This window comes from Rosa chinensis, chromosome 2 (genome assembly GCF_002994745.2).
Source record: "Rosa chinensis cultivar Old Blush chromosome 2, RchiOBHm-V2, whole genome shotgun sequence".
Taxonomy (NCBI): Eukaryota; Viridiplantae; Streptophyta; class Magnoliopsida; order Rosales; family Rosaceae; genus Rosa; species Rosa chinensis.
The window spans coordinates 10,539,195-10,552,350 of NC_037089.1; the positions used below are offsets into that span (position 1 = coordinate 10,539,195).

Sequence of the window (13,156 nt, forward strand, 5' to 3'; positions counted from 1 at the left end):
ATAAACATTTTTTCGAGGTTTCGTCGTTCTTTACGATTTTTTTTTGTTGCATATAAATACAAATTTTGCTGTGTAATTGCATGTATACTAATTTATTTCATTATATCACTGTTTTTTATAAGAAAATATTCATTATCGTTTTGTTCCTCATGACACCGCCAACATCGCTATATCTATTGAAGTTTCACTCAGAAAACACCACTGTTGTTGTTGTTTTTTTTTAACTTTGTCAAGGGGAACCCAAAGGCTTCCTAGACCCAAGATAAACCCCTTCGGCGCATGTGAAATGCTCCAACTGTGCATTGCAGCACAGTGCCTGGCCACATTGCAGCACAGTGCCTGGCCACTTTGATAGCTTAGGGGTTCGAACCTAGGTTGGGGAGCACACCCAACTAGGCAATAACCACTAGGCCACTTGCAATAACCACTGTTGTTGTTGTTGACTACATTCATGCCTCGCAATTAAGGAGGGAGGGGCTTTGTTAATATGATGTCAATTTGTTCAGTGTCGTCGATTATGGTGAGGAACGGCGGAGGTCTTGATTTCCTTGGTGGCGGTGGTTATGGAGGAGACGGCGGTTGCGGCGGTGACCTTTTGATGGTCATCATACTGGACCTTCGTAATTACAAAGAGGTAGATTCCTAAATTTGATCCCCTTTAAGAGGCAATACCCAGAAGATGAACAAAAGGTTGATTGATGCGTGATGGGTGATTGGGTCTGGTTGGGTGAGAATGTGAGATTGATACGGTAGTTGATGATCGCTGGAGAGTGGGCAACAGGTGAGAGAGCCACCATCAAAGATTCTTTGGTCTTTGAATTAGATTTGGTGTCTGCTATCAACTCGTGGTAAAATTCACTACATTTGAGATTTTTTGTCTCCATCTCACTCTCATTGACTAACCATGGACCAAGTAACTTTGGACTTCAACTAACGGTGCACGTGACTTGCACACTGCTGGTGCAAGTGACCTTTGGTGCATGGAATCCTCTCCGTCAACTTCGAGGTTGCTTAATTCTTACTCAGAAGATTTCGTTATGCTAGCTAGATCTTAACTCTTTAAACTGTCAATTTACTGTTGAAATGAGATCTCTGCAGCAAGCATGTATATACACATATATAACACACACAAGTGTACACAAGCACTCACTAGGCGAATCCGCCACAAAAGATCAAGTTCTTTGTTAATACAGAGGCTGGGACAGTGACACCATAAATCATAGCGGTCGTCACCTGGTGTTTTCCTTTTGGGGACTTCACCAATAAATAAGCTCTTACTCCCACCGAGAGTGATCATTATAAAGAAAAGGTAGCGGATAGTAGAGCCTTTGCCGGCAAAGCCCTCTTTTATTGGATTATAATGGCAAAGGCAGCTGATCTGTTGCTCTGTGTTTCGTCATTTTCTCTCTTAGTTATCTTTCATACTTCTCTGGTCGTACTCGTAGCCGTTACTAATGCAGATGATCAGGTGGCTCCTAAACCTGCAGCAATTTTCATATTTGGAGACTCGACTGTGGATGTTGGCATGCACCAACCAATGGTTGAACAATAGTTATTCGAGAGCTGATTTTTCTCCCAATGGAGTTGATTTTCCTCATTCTGTTCCGACGGGGAGGTTTAGTAATGGCCTTAACAGCGCTGACCAAGTTGGTACGACCTTGTTGTATACTTGTATATAAACCCCATAGCTAGCTACGTTCTTAAACGAATTATAAGCATACAAATCAATAGCAACATGACATGTGGACGATGGATTAAAAAATCAACAATACTGGTATTCTGACAAACATTTCATGCATTAATTTTTTCACTCTAGGTTGTAGTAGATCGAGCATATTGTCTCCATTTTTTGAGTGGTTTTCTTTGTTTGCAAAAAGGGTTTTAGAGTTCAAATACCAAAATCCGATCGAGTCTTGAGCAAGATTCTGAACCAAACTGTTATAGTTTGCTACGGAACAACATGAAATCTGAAAAACCATTTCTCACCAAAAAAAAATCTGAAAAACCAAGATATATCTACCGTTCTAGCTATGAAATGATTGATATTTGATCCCTAACCCTCTGAGCTCACGGGGATTGGATATTGTTCCAGATTTGATAGCATAACGTTAATGAAACATAACTTACATGTAGGTCATAGTAATTTGAATTTTTTTTTTTTTCATATAGAATTAATTTCTAGAGTTGCTTTATTTATTTCTTGTCGTGTTTTTCTTGTACGCTTGCATTGTTCTGCACTATGCAGTAAGACTATTTAGGTACAAGAGAAGTCCGCAACCATTCTTGTATTCTCTGAACCATCAATCCACTTTCAAAAGAGATATACTGCAGGGAGTTAATTTTGCATCCGGAGGATCCGGCATATTCAACCAAACAGGAAAAAAGGACTATGTAAGCACCAAATTAATATATACATATATACTATTTATCTTCAAATTAATTTGCTCACAGAAGATAATTAATTTTGAATAAATCATTCATGAACTTACTGAAGGGAGAAGTTGTGCCACTGGGAGATCAGGTCAAACAATTTGCGACGGTTCGTGGAAATATCACAGAACTAATTGGTCTTGCGGCAACTGAGATAATGTTTTCCAAGTCTTTGTTCGTTATTAGTATAGGAAGCAATGACCTGTTCGAGTTAGTGAAATGGCATCCAAATATCACTTCCTTGGCTAAGGATGATGATGCGGGAAGCGTGAACACGATAGTAAGAGGCTCCGTCAAGCGTCGAAAGCCATATGAGATGAGCTAGAATCCACTAGCAATTACGGGCACAGCCGTAAGAAAGATAGAGAAACTTCTCTAATATTTAGGTTTTTATTGATAACTTGAATGAATATTACAATCGAAGAGGTGCCTTATATAGGGCACATAGAATAAACCTAATACAACTAGAAAACAAAAAGAACAATTTATTATAGACTAAAACTAGGAAACCTAATTAAATAAAAAATCAGAAATAAAATCCTAGATATTAAATAATATTACGCAAACATATATTTGGAATCCCAACCAAGATTTCGCTCGAGAATCCCGATATATCCAAAAGAGTAATTTATGATTAATTCCATCATTAAGAAGTCTATTTGAATACCAATTTTCAATATTCAAATCATTTTTCTTAATGTGCAGACGCTTCTTTCTTTTCAAGTTTCTTTGTTGAAGTTGGCTAAAATCTCGTCCTACATCAGTCTCCTCCACCTGAAAAGAACTCGACCTCGAGTTCCTCTTGTATGCAGCTCGATCGTTAGTAGGAATAAAACAAGATAAGCCATCAACTTCAATATTTTCGAAATTAAAAGGTATCACCATGAATCCAATACCGTAGACAAGTTTAGAATAAGCATCTTGAAACTTGAACTCCTCCACTTGAAAAGGAATGGACATTGACTTCTCCTTGGGTTGATCTTGAACACAATTAGGCATGCATGACATGGATATCGGTGTAATAAATGAATCAGCTTCCGTGTCCTTAATGAGTTTCTCTTCAATCTTCAAAGTGGCTTCTTCATGTTCCTTTTCACACACCTCAGGATGGTCATTCTTGGTGTTCATCCTTTCAGGCTTGATTTTAATTTTGTGTGACTCCCACCGAAATAAATATGTGCTGTCTTTGCAATAACCACGTTTGACGCTTTCATGCCATGGTATTCCAAAAAGCACATCAGTGTCGTCCATGTCGATCACATGAAAAGTAATCTCTTCTTTATAAAATTTTCCCATAGAGACAGAAACTTTACAAACCTGTGTTATTTGTGCATATTCATCCTCTCCAAATGGAATCCAGTATGGATCACTCAACTTCACTGTCGGTAATTGAAAATAATCCACAACTTTGTTTGCTACAAAGTTCTCTCGTAAACCACTGTCAATTATTACAGAGCATACCTTGTCTTTGATGACACATGTAGTTCGGAAGTCGTCGTAATGCGGCGTTGTGAATATCCAACGTTCCATGTTTTTTTTTTTTTCTCTCTCTTTTTTTTTTTTTTTTTGGATTGATGAGGTTGTCCTAGGGCGAATCCCTTGGCATGTTCCTCTTCAACGAAACTTTCTTTGATAGATACTCTACGACCAGCGTCGTTGAGGTTGGTGGTAGTGAACTTCTCCCTTGGATCGTCGTCTGCTAAGAAGCGGGCGATACCCACTCTGATACCAAATGATGCGGGAAGCGTGAACACGATAGTAAGAGGCTCCGTCAAGCGTCGAAAGCCATATGAGATGAGCTAGAATCCACTAGCAATTACGGGCACAGCCGTAAGAAAGATAGAGAAACTTCTCTAATATTTGGGTTTTTATTGATAACTTGAATGAATATTACAATCGAAGAGGTGCCTTATATAGGGCACATAGAATAAACCTAATACAACTAGAAAACAAAAAGAACAATTTATTATAGACTAAAACTAGGAAACCTAATTAAATAAAAAATCAGAAATAAAATCCTAGATATTAAATAATATTACGCAAACATATATTTGGAATCCCAACCAAGATTTCGCTCGAGAATCCCGATATATCCAAAAGAGTAATTTATGATTAATTCCATCATTAAGAAGTCTATTTGAATACCAATTTTCAATATTCAAATCATTTTTCTTAATGTGCAGACGCTTCTTTCTTTTCAAGTTTCTTTGTTGAAGTTGGCTAAAATCTCGTCCTACATCAGATGAGTACTTGGAAACTCTTAAACTCAACTACAGTAACCATCTGAAGGTGCGTGTGTAAATTTTCTCCCTTCTCCCTAAACCCTATATCGATGTGTTAACTTCTACAATGTTGATGAAGACATCAAAGTATATATGGCGCCGTTAACTTTTCTTATAGTAATCAGTTAATCACATACAAATTCATGCTCTCAATTAATATCCCTAAGCATGCACGTACATTTGTAGGACTTATACAATCTGGGAGCTAGAAAATTCGGGATTATAAGTGTTCCTCCAATTGGATGCTGTCCTGCTGCACGTGTTGGACCAAAATCGAATGACTCCAGTGTTTGTGTAGAGGAGCTAAACAATCTTGCCTCAACATTTCTTGCAAAAACTGAGGATCTCCTCCAAAAATTGAGCTCAGAGTTGAAAGGACTCGTGTACTCGCTTGGAAATGCTTATGAAATGACTATGAGTATACTTGAAGACCCATTGGCGTTTGGTAAGAAACCCTAAAATTTGTTCTTAGTAGACAATCATATCTTACTAGATCTGTAGAATTATTAATTGAAATCCTCACCTTATTACTGACATACTAATATTTTCTTGATCTTCAATTCCTAGGCTTCAAGGACACTCAATCAGCCTGCTGTGGGTCAGGAAAGTTAAATGGAGTGTTTCCTTGCTTCTTCTTACTCGGTCCCAACCTTTGTCCGAATCGGCGGGAGGTTTTGTTCTGGGATTTGTATCATCCTACGGAATATGCTTCCGAGCTAGCAGCACTAACCCTTTATGGTGGAGGAACAAGATACGTCACACCTATAAACTTTAGTCAGTTGGGGTGGCTATAAAGTAGTTTGTTAGTTCTCACACCGGACAAAAATAAATCAGTTTTCGTTCCGTATAGTTCTCTTTTCATTTCTTATAAGAAATAATAAGTTTGTAAAATATGGGGAAATTCGTCTACTCATTTCATTCGATAATCCCTTTATATAGGGTGAGAATTACAAAGGTAATAGCAATTACAATAATGACAATAATAGATGATTGAGCTGTAACCGCTAATTCCTTATTAATTCCCTCTTCATCAGTTACTTTGACGAAAACACATAACGTGTTTTTCCTTTAACACTCCTTCTTATACCAAGTCGAAGACGAAATGGTACATGAATTGTTGCCTCACTAAAAACTTTGCCAAGTAACAATAAAAACCCTGTGGGAAAATACACCTTGGTCGAGGGAAAAAAGCACAATACACCTATTACATTTGATGATGACATGTGTGTGTTAGACCCCCCCCCCCTCCTGAAGTCTACACCTCGATCCCCCTGATCCTTACATCAGCCAAGGAAGCTTGGAAAGTCTTCACATTCCTATGTTTTTCACATGTTTCTCAAATATGGCCTTAGGCAATGATTTGGTAAACAAATCTGCCACATTCTCCTCAGACCTTACTTGATTCACTTGAATATTGAGGAGAGCCTGTTGTTGTTGATTGTAGAAAAACTTTGGCGATATGTGTTTTGTATTATCACCCTTGATATAACCTAGCTTCATCGACTTCTAGGGTTTTGCATTTTCCTGGACCATCGACTTATAGGGGTTCCTTCTCCTTCTCGGCAAAGGACAAGAATGATCTCTTCACTGCCTCTTCTTCCATCCCTTTGAAGAGGAAACCAATCATTCATTGAATGGAGCGGCAGATTCCTCCTACTTCATCTTCGGATTCGGTTCCTGCAGCGGACTTTGCTGTGGCTGATGCTCCTTTGGAGTACAAATTAGAGAAAGATCAGAGTCCAGCGCTATAACCTCCCATTGAGACTTGTGATTTGGACGGTTTTGCAGGTATGCAGGTGCAACAAGAAGCAGTTTTGTCTTCCAAGAAACGGAACTGTACTAGTGCTTGCAACCCTTCCCTCAAAGAATTCAAAGCTATATTGGGTGGAAAGATTCCAATCCTACAAGCTGATGCATTGGGATTGATTGAAGATGACAGTGATATTGCTTTGGTAACTCTGAAGAAGAAGACCGACAGGCCTCTTGGCAGCAAGAATAAGAATCAGCACTCTAATAAGAAGAATAATGGTGGTCATCTGAAGCTCACTTATCCTACAACCACTAGTTCTGCTTCCAGCCCTCGAGACAAGGGCAAAGGAAAACTTTGATTTCATGGTTTCCTTCTTGCCTAATGCTAGAAGTGGAATCTTCTACTACTTTCATCTTTGTTATCTAGTTGTACACCAATTGAGGTCTCTAGGCGACTAGATTACAGCTTCATGGGAGGTTGGTAGGAAGGGTTTTGGTTTCTGTTTTTAGGCTCAATAAGTGAGCGAAGGTGTTACTAATGAGGGTACCTGTCTTTTGTTAGTTAGGTTATACCATTTATGATTCTGGTATGAGACAACATCTGATGTACATGCCTTCTGGTTAAGGATAAGTTTAATGAAATTATCCATTTCTTCAAAAAAAAAAAAAACTAGCTTTATTTGTTCGATGCAAGCTACATTATCTTCATAAATGCAAGTTGGCTCTTCAGTGGTAGAACTCAAACCACTAATCGCTCGAATATGTGTAATGATAGCCCTTAAGCATATACATTCATGAACCACCTCATGTAGAGCAATGATCTCAGAGTGGTTCGAGGAGGTAGCCATAAGGGTTTGTTTGGTTGATCTCCAAGATATCGCCGTGTTGCCAATGGTAAATACATAATCAGTTTGGGAACGACTTTTATGTGGGTCAGAGAGGTGCCTAGCATCTACAAAACTAACCAAAATATTATTTGGGGTTTCGGTGTAGTGGTGGCGCCTTTGCCATCAACATTTCCTTTAGGGATTGCAGTTCCATCTGCGGTCCCTCTTGTCTCTCTATAGGGAAAGAACGGTCCCAAGTTAATGGTTCTTTTTAGGTATCGGAAAATGTTCTTGATACCATTTCAGTGACGCTGCATTGGCGCTAAGCTAAATCTAGCTAACAAATTCACTAAGAATGCAATGTCTAGTTGAGTGCACTGAGCTAAGTACAATAATGTGCCTATTGCACTTAGATATGGAAGTTCAACTCCCAACACCTCTTCGTCATCTTCCTAATTTGGACGAAATGGGTATTTCCTTGCATCCAAACTTTGACCTATCATGGCAGTGCTAGCAGGATGCACCTAAGCATCTTTTGGACATACGTAGACTAGTGGATTAGTATTCCACAAATTCGGTGTTCTAGTTCAAGGCCTAAACAGAATCGAGTTTTCCCAAGATCCTTCATCTCAAATTCAGATTTCAAGTAGCTCGCGGTTTCTCTTATTTCATCAAGAGTACCTATTATGTTTATATCATCAACATATACAGCTACAATTACAAGGCAGTTTCCACATTGGAAACCCAACGATAGTACTCAAGTCCTTCTAAGTCCAAAATGCATTCAGATCGAGTTGGATTAACCATCTACATAAACAAGAGAGAAGATATATAAATGACGCAGTTATAAAGACATCCACATAAATTATTTTCCAAGGATATGAATTAGATTTCAAGACCAAGATTCGTAATGGTCACATTTTTTCGATGCTATGTGAAAATACGTTATCACGATAATTATGTATTTATAATGCGCATGAATTTGCATTATCAGAGCAAAACTTAATTTATATATAACATGCTAAATAAAACAATTATAAAAGGTAGTAACATAAATTACAGGACATGCTCAAATTTCTATAATAATAAAACATAGATAAAATAACAAAAGGATTAATATTATCTAACCATACAGGCTCAAAAGTTCTAATTGTAAATAATTAAATTTACCGAAGTATGAAATTAAATAAATAAAAGAGAACATACTTGGTTTCGAGAACAAAACGATCCTAGCACACGTGCATGTTGATGCAGGCGTACGTAGCGATTTTTTGGTCTTCTGCTGGGCCTACTGATGTGGTGGGTTGAGAAAACTGTGCACGTGGAGCTGCGTGACAAAGATGGGCAAAAGGACAGACATGGGCCAAGGCTGTTGTTGGCTGACTGACGCGCGAGTTGCTTGGTGCGTGCAAGACAGACGCGCAAGGTGATGTGAAGGGCATACAGGGCCAATGCCTGACGGGCACTGGGGCTAAGAAGCTACGCCGCTCGGATGCTAGTGTGGCGCACAGGGAACAAGATTGCTGCAACACATGGGCTAGGTCAGAACAGCAGCTTGGCTTGAGCTAATGAGTCGAGGAGCCGATGCAGATCTAGTGGGTTCTGTTGACGAAGAAAGACGCGGCACGGCTTGGCTTGAAAGGTATGAGTTTTTTTTTTTTGGTTTTGTTTTCTTCTGGTTTCGTCGGGAAGAAGGAAAAAAAAATCTAGGTTTTTTTTTTTCTTGGCTATTGGCTCTGAGTGTGCTGATAACGTGTAAAAGTAAAAATGGGGAAATTCATCTACTCATTTCATTAGATAGTCCCTTTATATATGGTGAAGATTACACAATGGTAATAGCAATTACAATAATGACCATAATGGATGATTGAGCTGTAACCGCTAATTCTCTAATTCCCTCTTCGTCAGTTACTTTAACAAAGGCACATAATGTGTTTTTCCTTTAACAAAGTTGAATATCATGTGATGAGTTTTGGTGCTTTTCTATTGTCATTATCCAAGTTTAGATTAAAGGGAAGTTCTATTCATACCTCCTAAAATGGTATTTGGACCTCCAACAATTTTTGGAAGTTTTTAAATCCAATTTTGCCCTTCTAAAAAATGAACAAAATGAAAGATACAAAAAAAAAAATCTGCATCTTCTCTTCTCCCCCCTTTCCCCCTCCTTCATTCTCTTACAGCCATACATGAGGATTATTGGGCAACTTTGATTAAGGTAGAATGTTTTTTTTCTTTTGAGGGAAATGGAATATATTCTAATGATAAAAAAGATCATAACGACCGTACAAGGTCAATCTAGGAGATCAAAAGATCACCCATTACAATCACTGCTCAAATGACTACACAAATAGTCAGACTAATACCCAGAAGGGAATGCAAAAGATTAAGGTAGAATGTTAAAGATTGCAAAATGGAATAAAGGACAAAAAATATAGAGAAAACCAATTGAGAAAATAATGATCGAAAATCAATTTCTATTTTCTATTCTTTTTGTTTCTTTCTAGTTTGGCTTAATTGCTTCACTTCATGGAGTTGATTGTTAATTGTTATCTTGGTCTCTTTAATTTTATGGTTTTTTTTTTTTTTTTTTTGCTAGAGTAGACTATGTTGCTAGCTTGATTTGGGTGTAGGGAAATTGATTTTGATGATAGTTCTCTTGTGGTATTGTAAATTGCACGATTTATTAAGAAATAAAAGAAGGTTCATAATGTTAAGGGTAATATAGGAGTGTTGGTTATTTTTACTGTGTTGGTTGTTATTTTTACATAGGTTGCTTTAGTATATAAAGAGATTGGATGGTTGTAATCAAAATATTCCGGTCACAATGTAGTCCTCAATTTTCTCACGTTTTCTCCCTCTTCCTTTCTCTCATCTTCTTCTTCCTTTGTCTTTGATTCATAGCTCAGCTTTCATGGTATCAGGAGCTCAGGTCGATCAGTGACCTAGATGTTCTTGCTTCCTCTATCTTTTGCTTCCGCGTTATCAGTTTCATTCAATTTTGATTTCCCTAATTCCAAACCCTAACCCCCAAATTCAGTTTCTCCCTCTGCCATGGATCCTTGCTCGAAGCTTGAGATTTTCACCATCGTTGTTCTGTTTCGGAATCCGAAACTCATCGATATCAAGATTCCATGGCCTTGTTCGGTGCGACGTTGTTTTCCGATTCGAGTGCAGACAAGCGATTCCCTCCGTCGGTCTCCACCGGAATTGGAGTGCCGATTCACGTCCATGGTTTGATACAATTACAGATAGTTTGGTAATCTCTTTTCGATTCACTCATCTCTACTCGTTGTTCATCGGCTCCTCTGCAATTCTTGTTGCTCTGCTTCACTATACTGCTGATGTGCTAGTCTATTATGGGATCTTCCCTAGTCGTTTTTGTTTCATCAGTCTACTTTGCACATTATTATGTTGAAGTATATTGATAGAATATTTGAAGAGGAATTGAATTTTGAAGAAGGAAGAAGAATTGATTGGTTTTTGAAGTAGATGAATTAGTTGTAAATATTTGTGAAAGAAGAAGTGAATTTTGAAGAAGATGAATGGATTGAATTTTGAAGAGGTAGATGAACTAGTTGTATATAGTTTGAACAGGAAGAATTGAATGATTTGAAGATGAAGAATTGATTGCGTTTTTGTTACATCCCGAACCTAGAATTAACGATTTACTCACTATTTGGACGGTAATTGTCGAGTACTTTCAATTTTTACTTTTTATCGATATTTTAGTGGCCCTAAAAGTTGACTTTTTGTTCGGGTCAAAATTTGAGGAAATGTTCTTCATAAAAGTTGTAGAGAACTTTAAACCGAGCGCATGCATATGTGGTGCGTAAAAATTGGACTTAGTATGTGAGAGTTATGGCCAAAAATGTAGAAGTTACTGTTCATGGTAAATTATATATATATATATATGGAAGTTACTGTTGGTAGATTTCCATTTTCGGAAAATCTACCTAGCCCCGGTAACTCTTTCTTCTCCTTCCCCGATCCTTCTCCCCTTTCGGCCCGATCTTTCCCCTTTCGATTTCTCCCTCCTCCGGCCGACCCACGACGCAATCCGGCCATCCCCAAGCTCGTCTCCTTCCCCTTGTCACATCTGTGGAGGTATTTGGCGGAGATTTGGATGGAGAAGCTCGATTTTGAGTGGGGAAAATTATTGTAGCAGTTCGGCACTATTGTCGATTTCCGGCGATTTCGGCCATCTCCGGTCACCATATCTGCGTCGAAGGCTCGGTTTTCGATGGAGATCATTTCGCCCCTAGCCTCGAAGCAAGATTTGCCGTGTATAGGCCGAATCGATAACCTAGGGTTCTTGAATTTCTGGGTTATCTTCGCCGGCCGAATTCGGCCATTTCCAGGTAAAATTGGGGTGTGTTGTAGTTGAGAAAATTAATCAGTGGGTCGAGTTGTAGCTATACATGGAATTTGGTAGCCGGTGGTGGAGGTTGGTACCGGCGCGTGGGTGCCACGCGCCGCCACTGTTGGTGGCGCGTGAGACAGTATTAGGCCGGACTTTAACTTCTGTTGTTGAGATAATTAATCAATTATACATCTAGTTTCATAATTGCAGGTTTGTGATAGAATTGGAGATGGAATGAATGTGGATTTTGATGTTGTTCAATGGTGGAATTGTTAATTGAATTGCTAGGAATCCATCCACCGGATTTCCTTGATTCGGCCCTAAAGCCCATACATTAAGGGAATAATATTAGTGAAGAAGATTGGGAGGTTTTGGGCAAATAATGATAATGTTAGGGTTGGTTTTATTTATCGTAATTTAGTTTTCCATCAAGTAATTATGGGTTTACGAACGTTATATTGTACAAGACGTGAGGAGGATTCCCTCGAGGAGGGTTCGGATCGACGGCAGGCTTAGCCGTACACTGTGAGTGGACTTTTGTTTTCGAATAAGTGATGCATGCATTTATTTATTAAAGCATGTTCTATTTAATTAACATATTATTTTCCGAGCATAGGAATTTGATTACGATTTATCTCGTGGATTTGTTTCCAATAATGATTTTGTGAAGTATTTATGAGTTATACCGGTTGTGAGCTTCGAATATTAAGTTGTTATGCTCGGATTCGAATTTATATTTGATGTTGATTTTTCGACGAATTGTTTTCGATGTGATTTCCGGATTTATACCATTTATATTATATTTATATTCGTCTATTTGAGACTTTATTTGCAAATTGAATTTTGTTGGAGTAAATCTCCATGTCTATTTATCGATTTTCGATTTTGGCATTGGGAATGCCTCATTGACAATCTACTTATTTCTGTAGCGTGTGGGACACGCTGTTAGTTTATACGACTTTACGAGAATTTCCGGGTACGGTTGGGAATCGTACCCGTGTTTCCTTTATTCGTGGGACATGGGGAAGCCTTAAGGATTTACTGGATTTTAATAGTTTTTATCCACCATACCTGGGTCGCTATATTTTATTGCTAGCTAGCCTATTAATACTCCTCCTTGCTTACTATGTGTTTGTGGGTGAGTAAGAGCAGAGCATGGGATGCTCCAGAGTGTGGGACACTCCGACCCGAGCCTGGGAGGCTCCCTTCTTTCGTATGGTGAAATCTCTTCCCCATATTTTATCGTTACTTGACTAGCGGGGCTAGTCCGTTTTCTTTTAACCAGCGAGGCTGGTATGTTTTTCACGAGTTTTGAATTTAAAGAAATATGTTTTATAACGTTGCATGCATCGAGATTTTTATAATGTAAATTTGTGGGAAAGTATAAACTTTTCTTCCTTTATACTTATTTATTTTGTCCACTCACGCTAACGTTTTTATGTACTTTCCCCTGGGCCCTTTGGTTTCAATTTCCCAGATCGCAGTGTTGCTAACCGGCTTAGGAGTGG

At 38.5% G+C, this 13,156-nt stretch overlaps 1 protein-coding gene across 1 annotated transcript; it reads left to right on the forward strand.

The window, feature by feature from the left end:
* Positions 1-1,360: 1,360 nt before the first annotated feature.
* On the forward strand, positions 1,361-5,506 carry LOC112183677 (GDSL esterase/lipase At5g55050). Its single transcript, XM_040513249.1, is given in 6 exon segments — positions 1,361-1,525; positions 1,527-1,650; positions 2,246-2,391; positions 2,495-2,698; positions 4,899-5,157; positions 5,280-5,506. Coding segments are annotated over 6 exon segments (1,125 nt in total).
* The last annotated feature ends 7,650 nt before the right edge of the window (positions 5,507-13,156 follow it).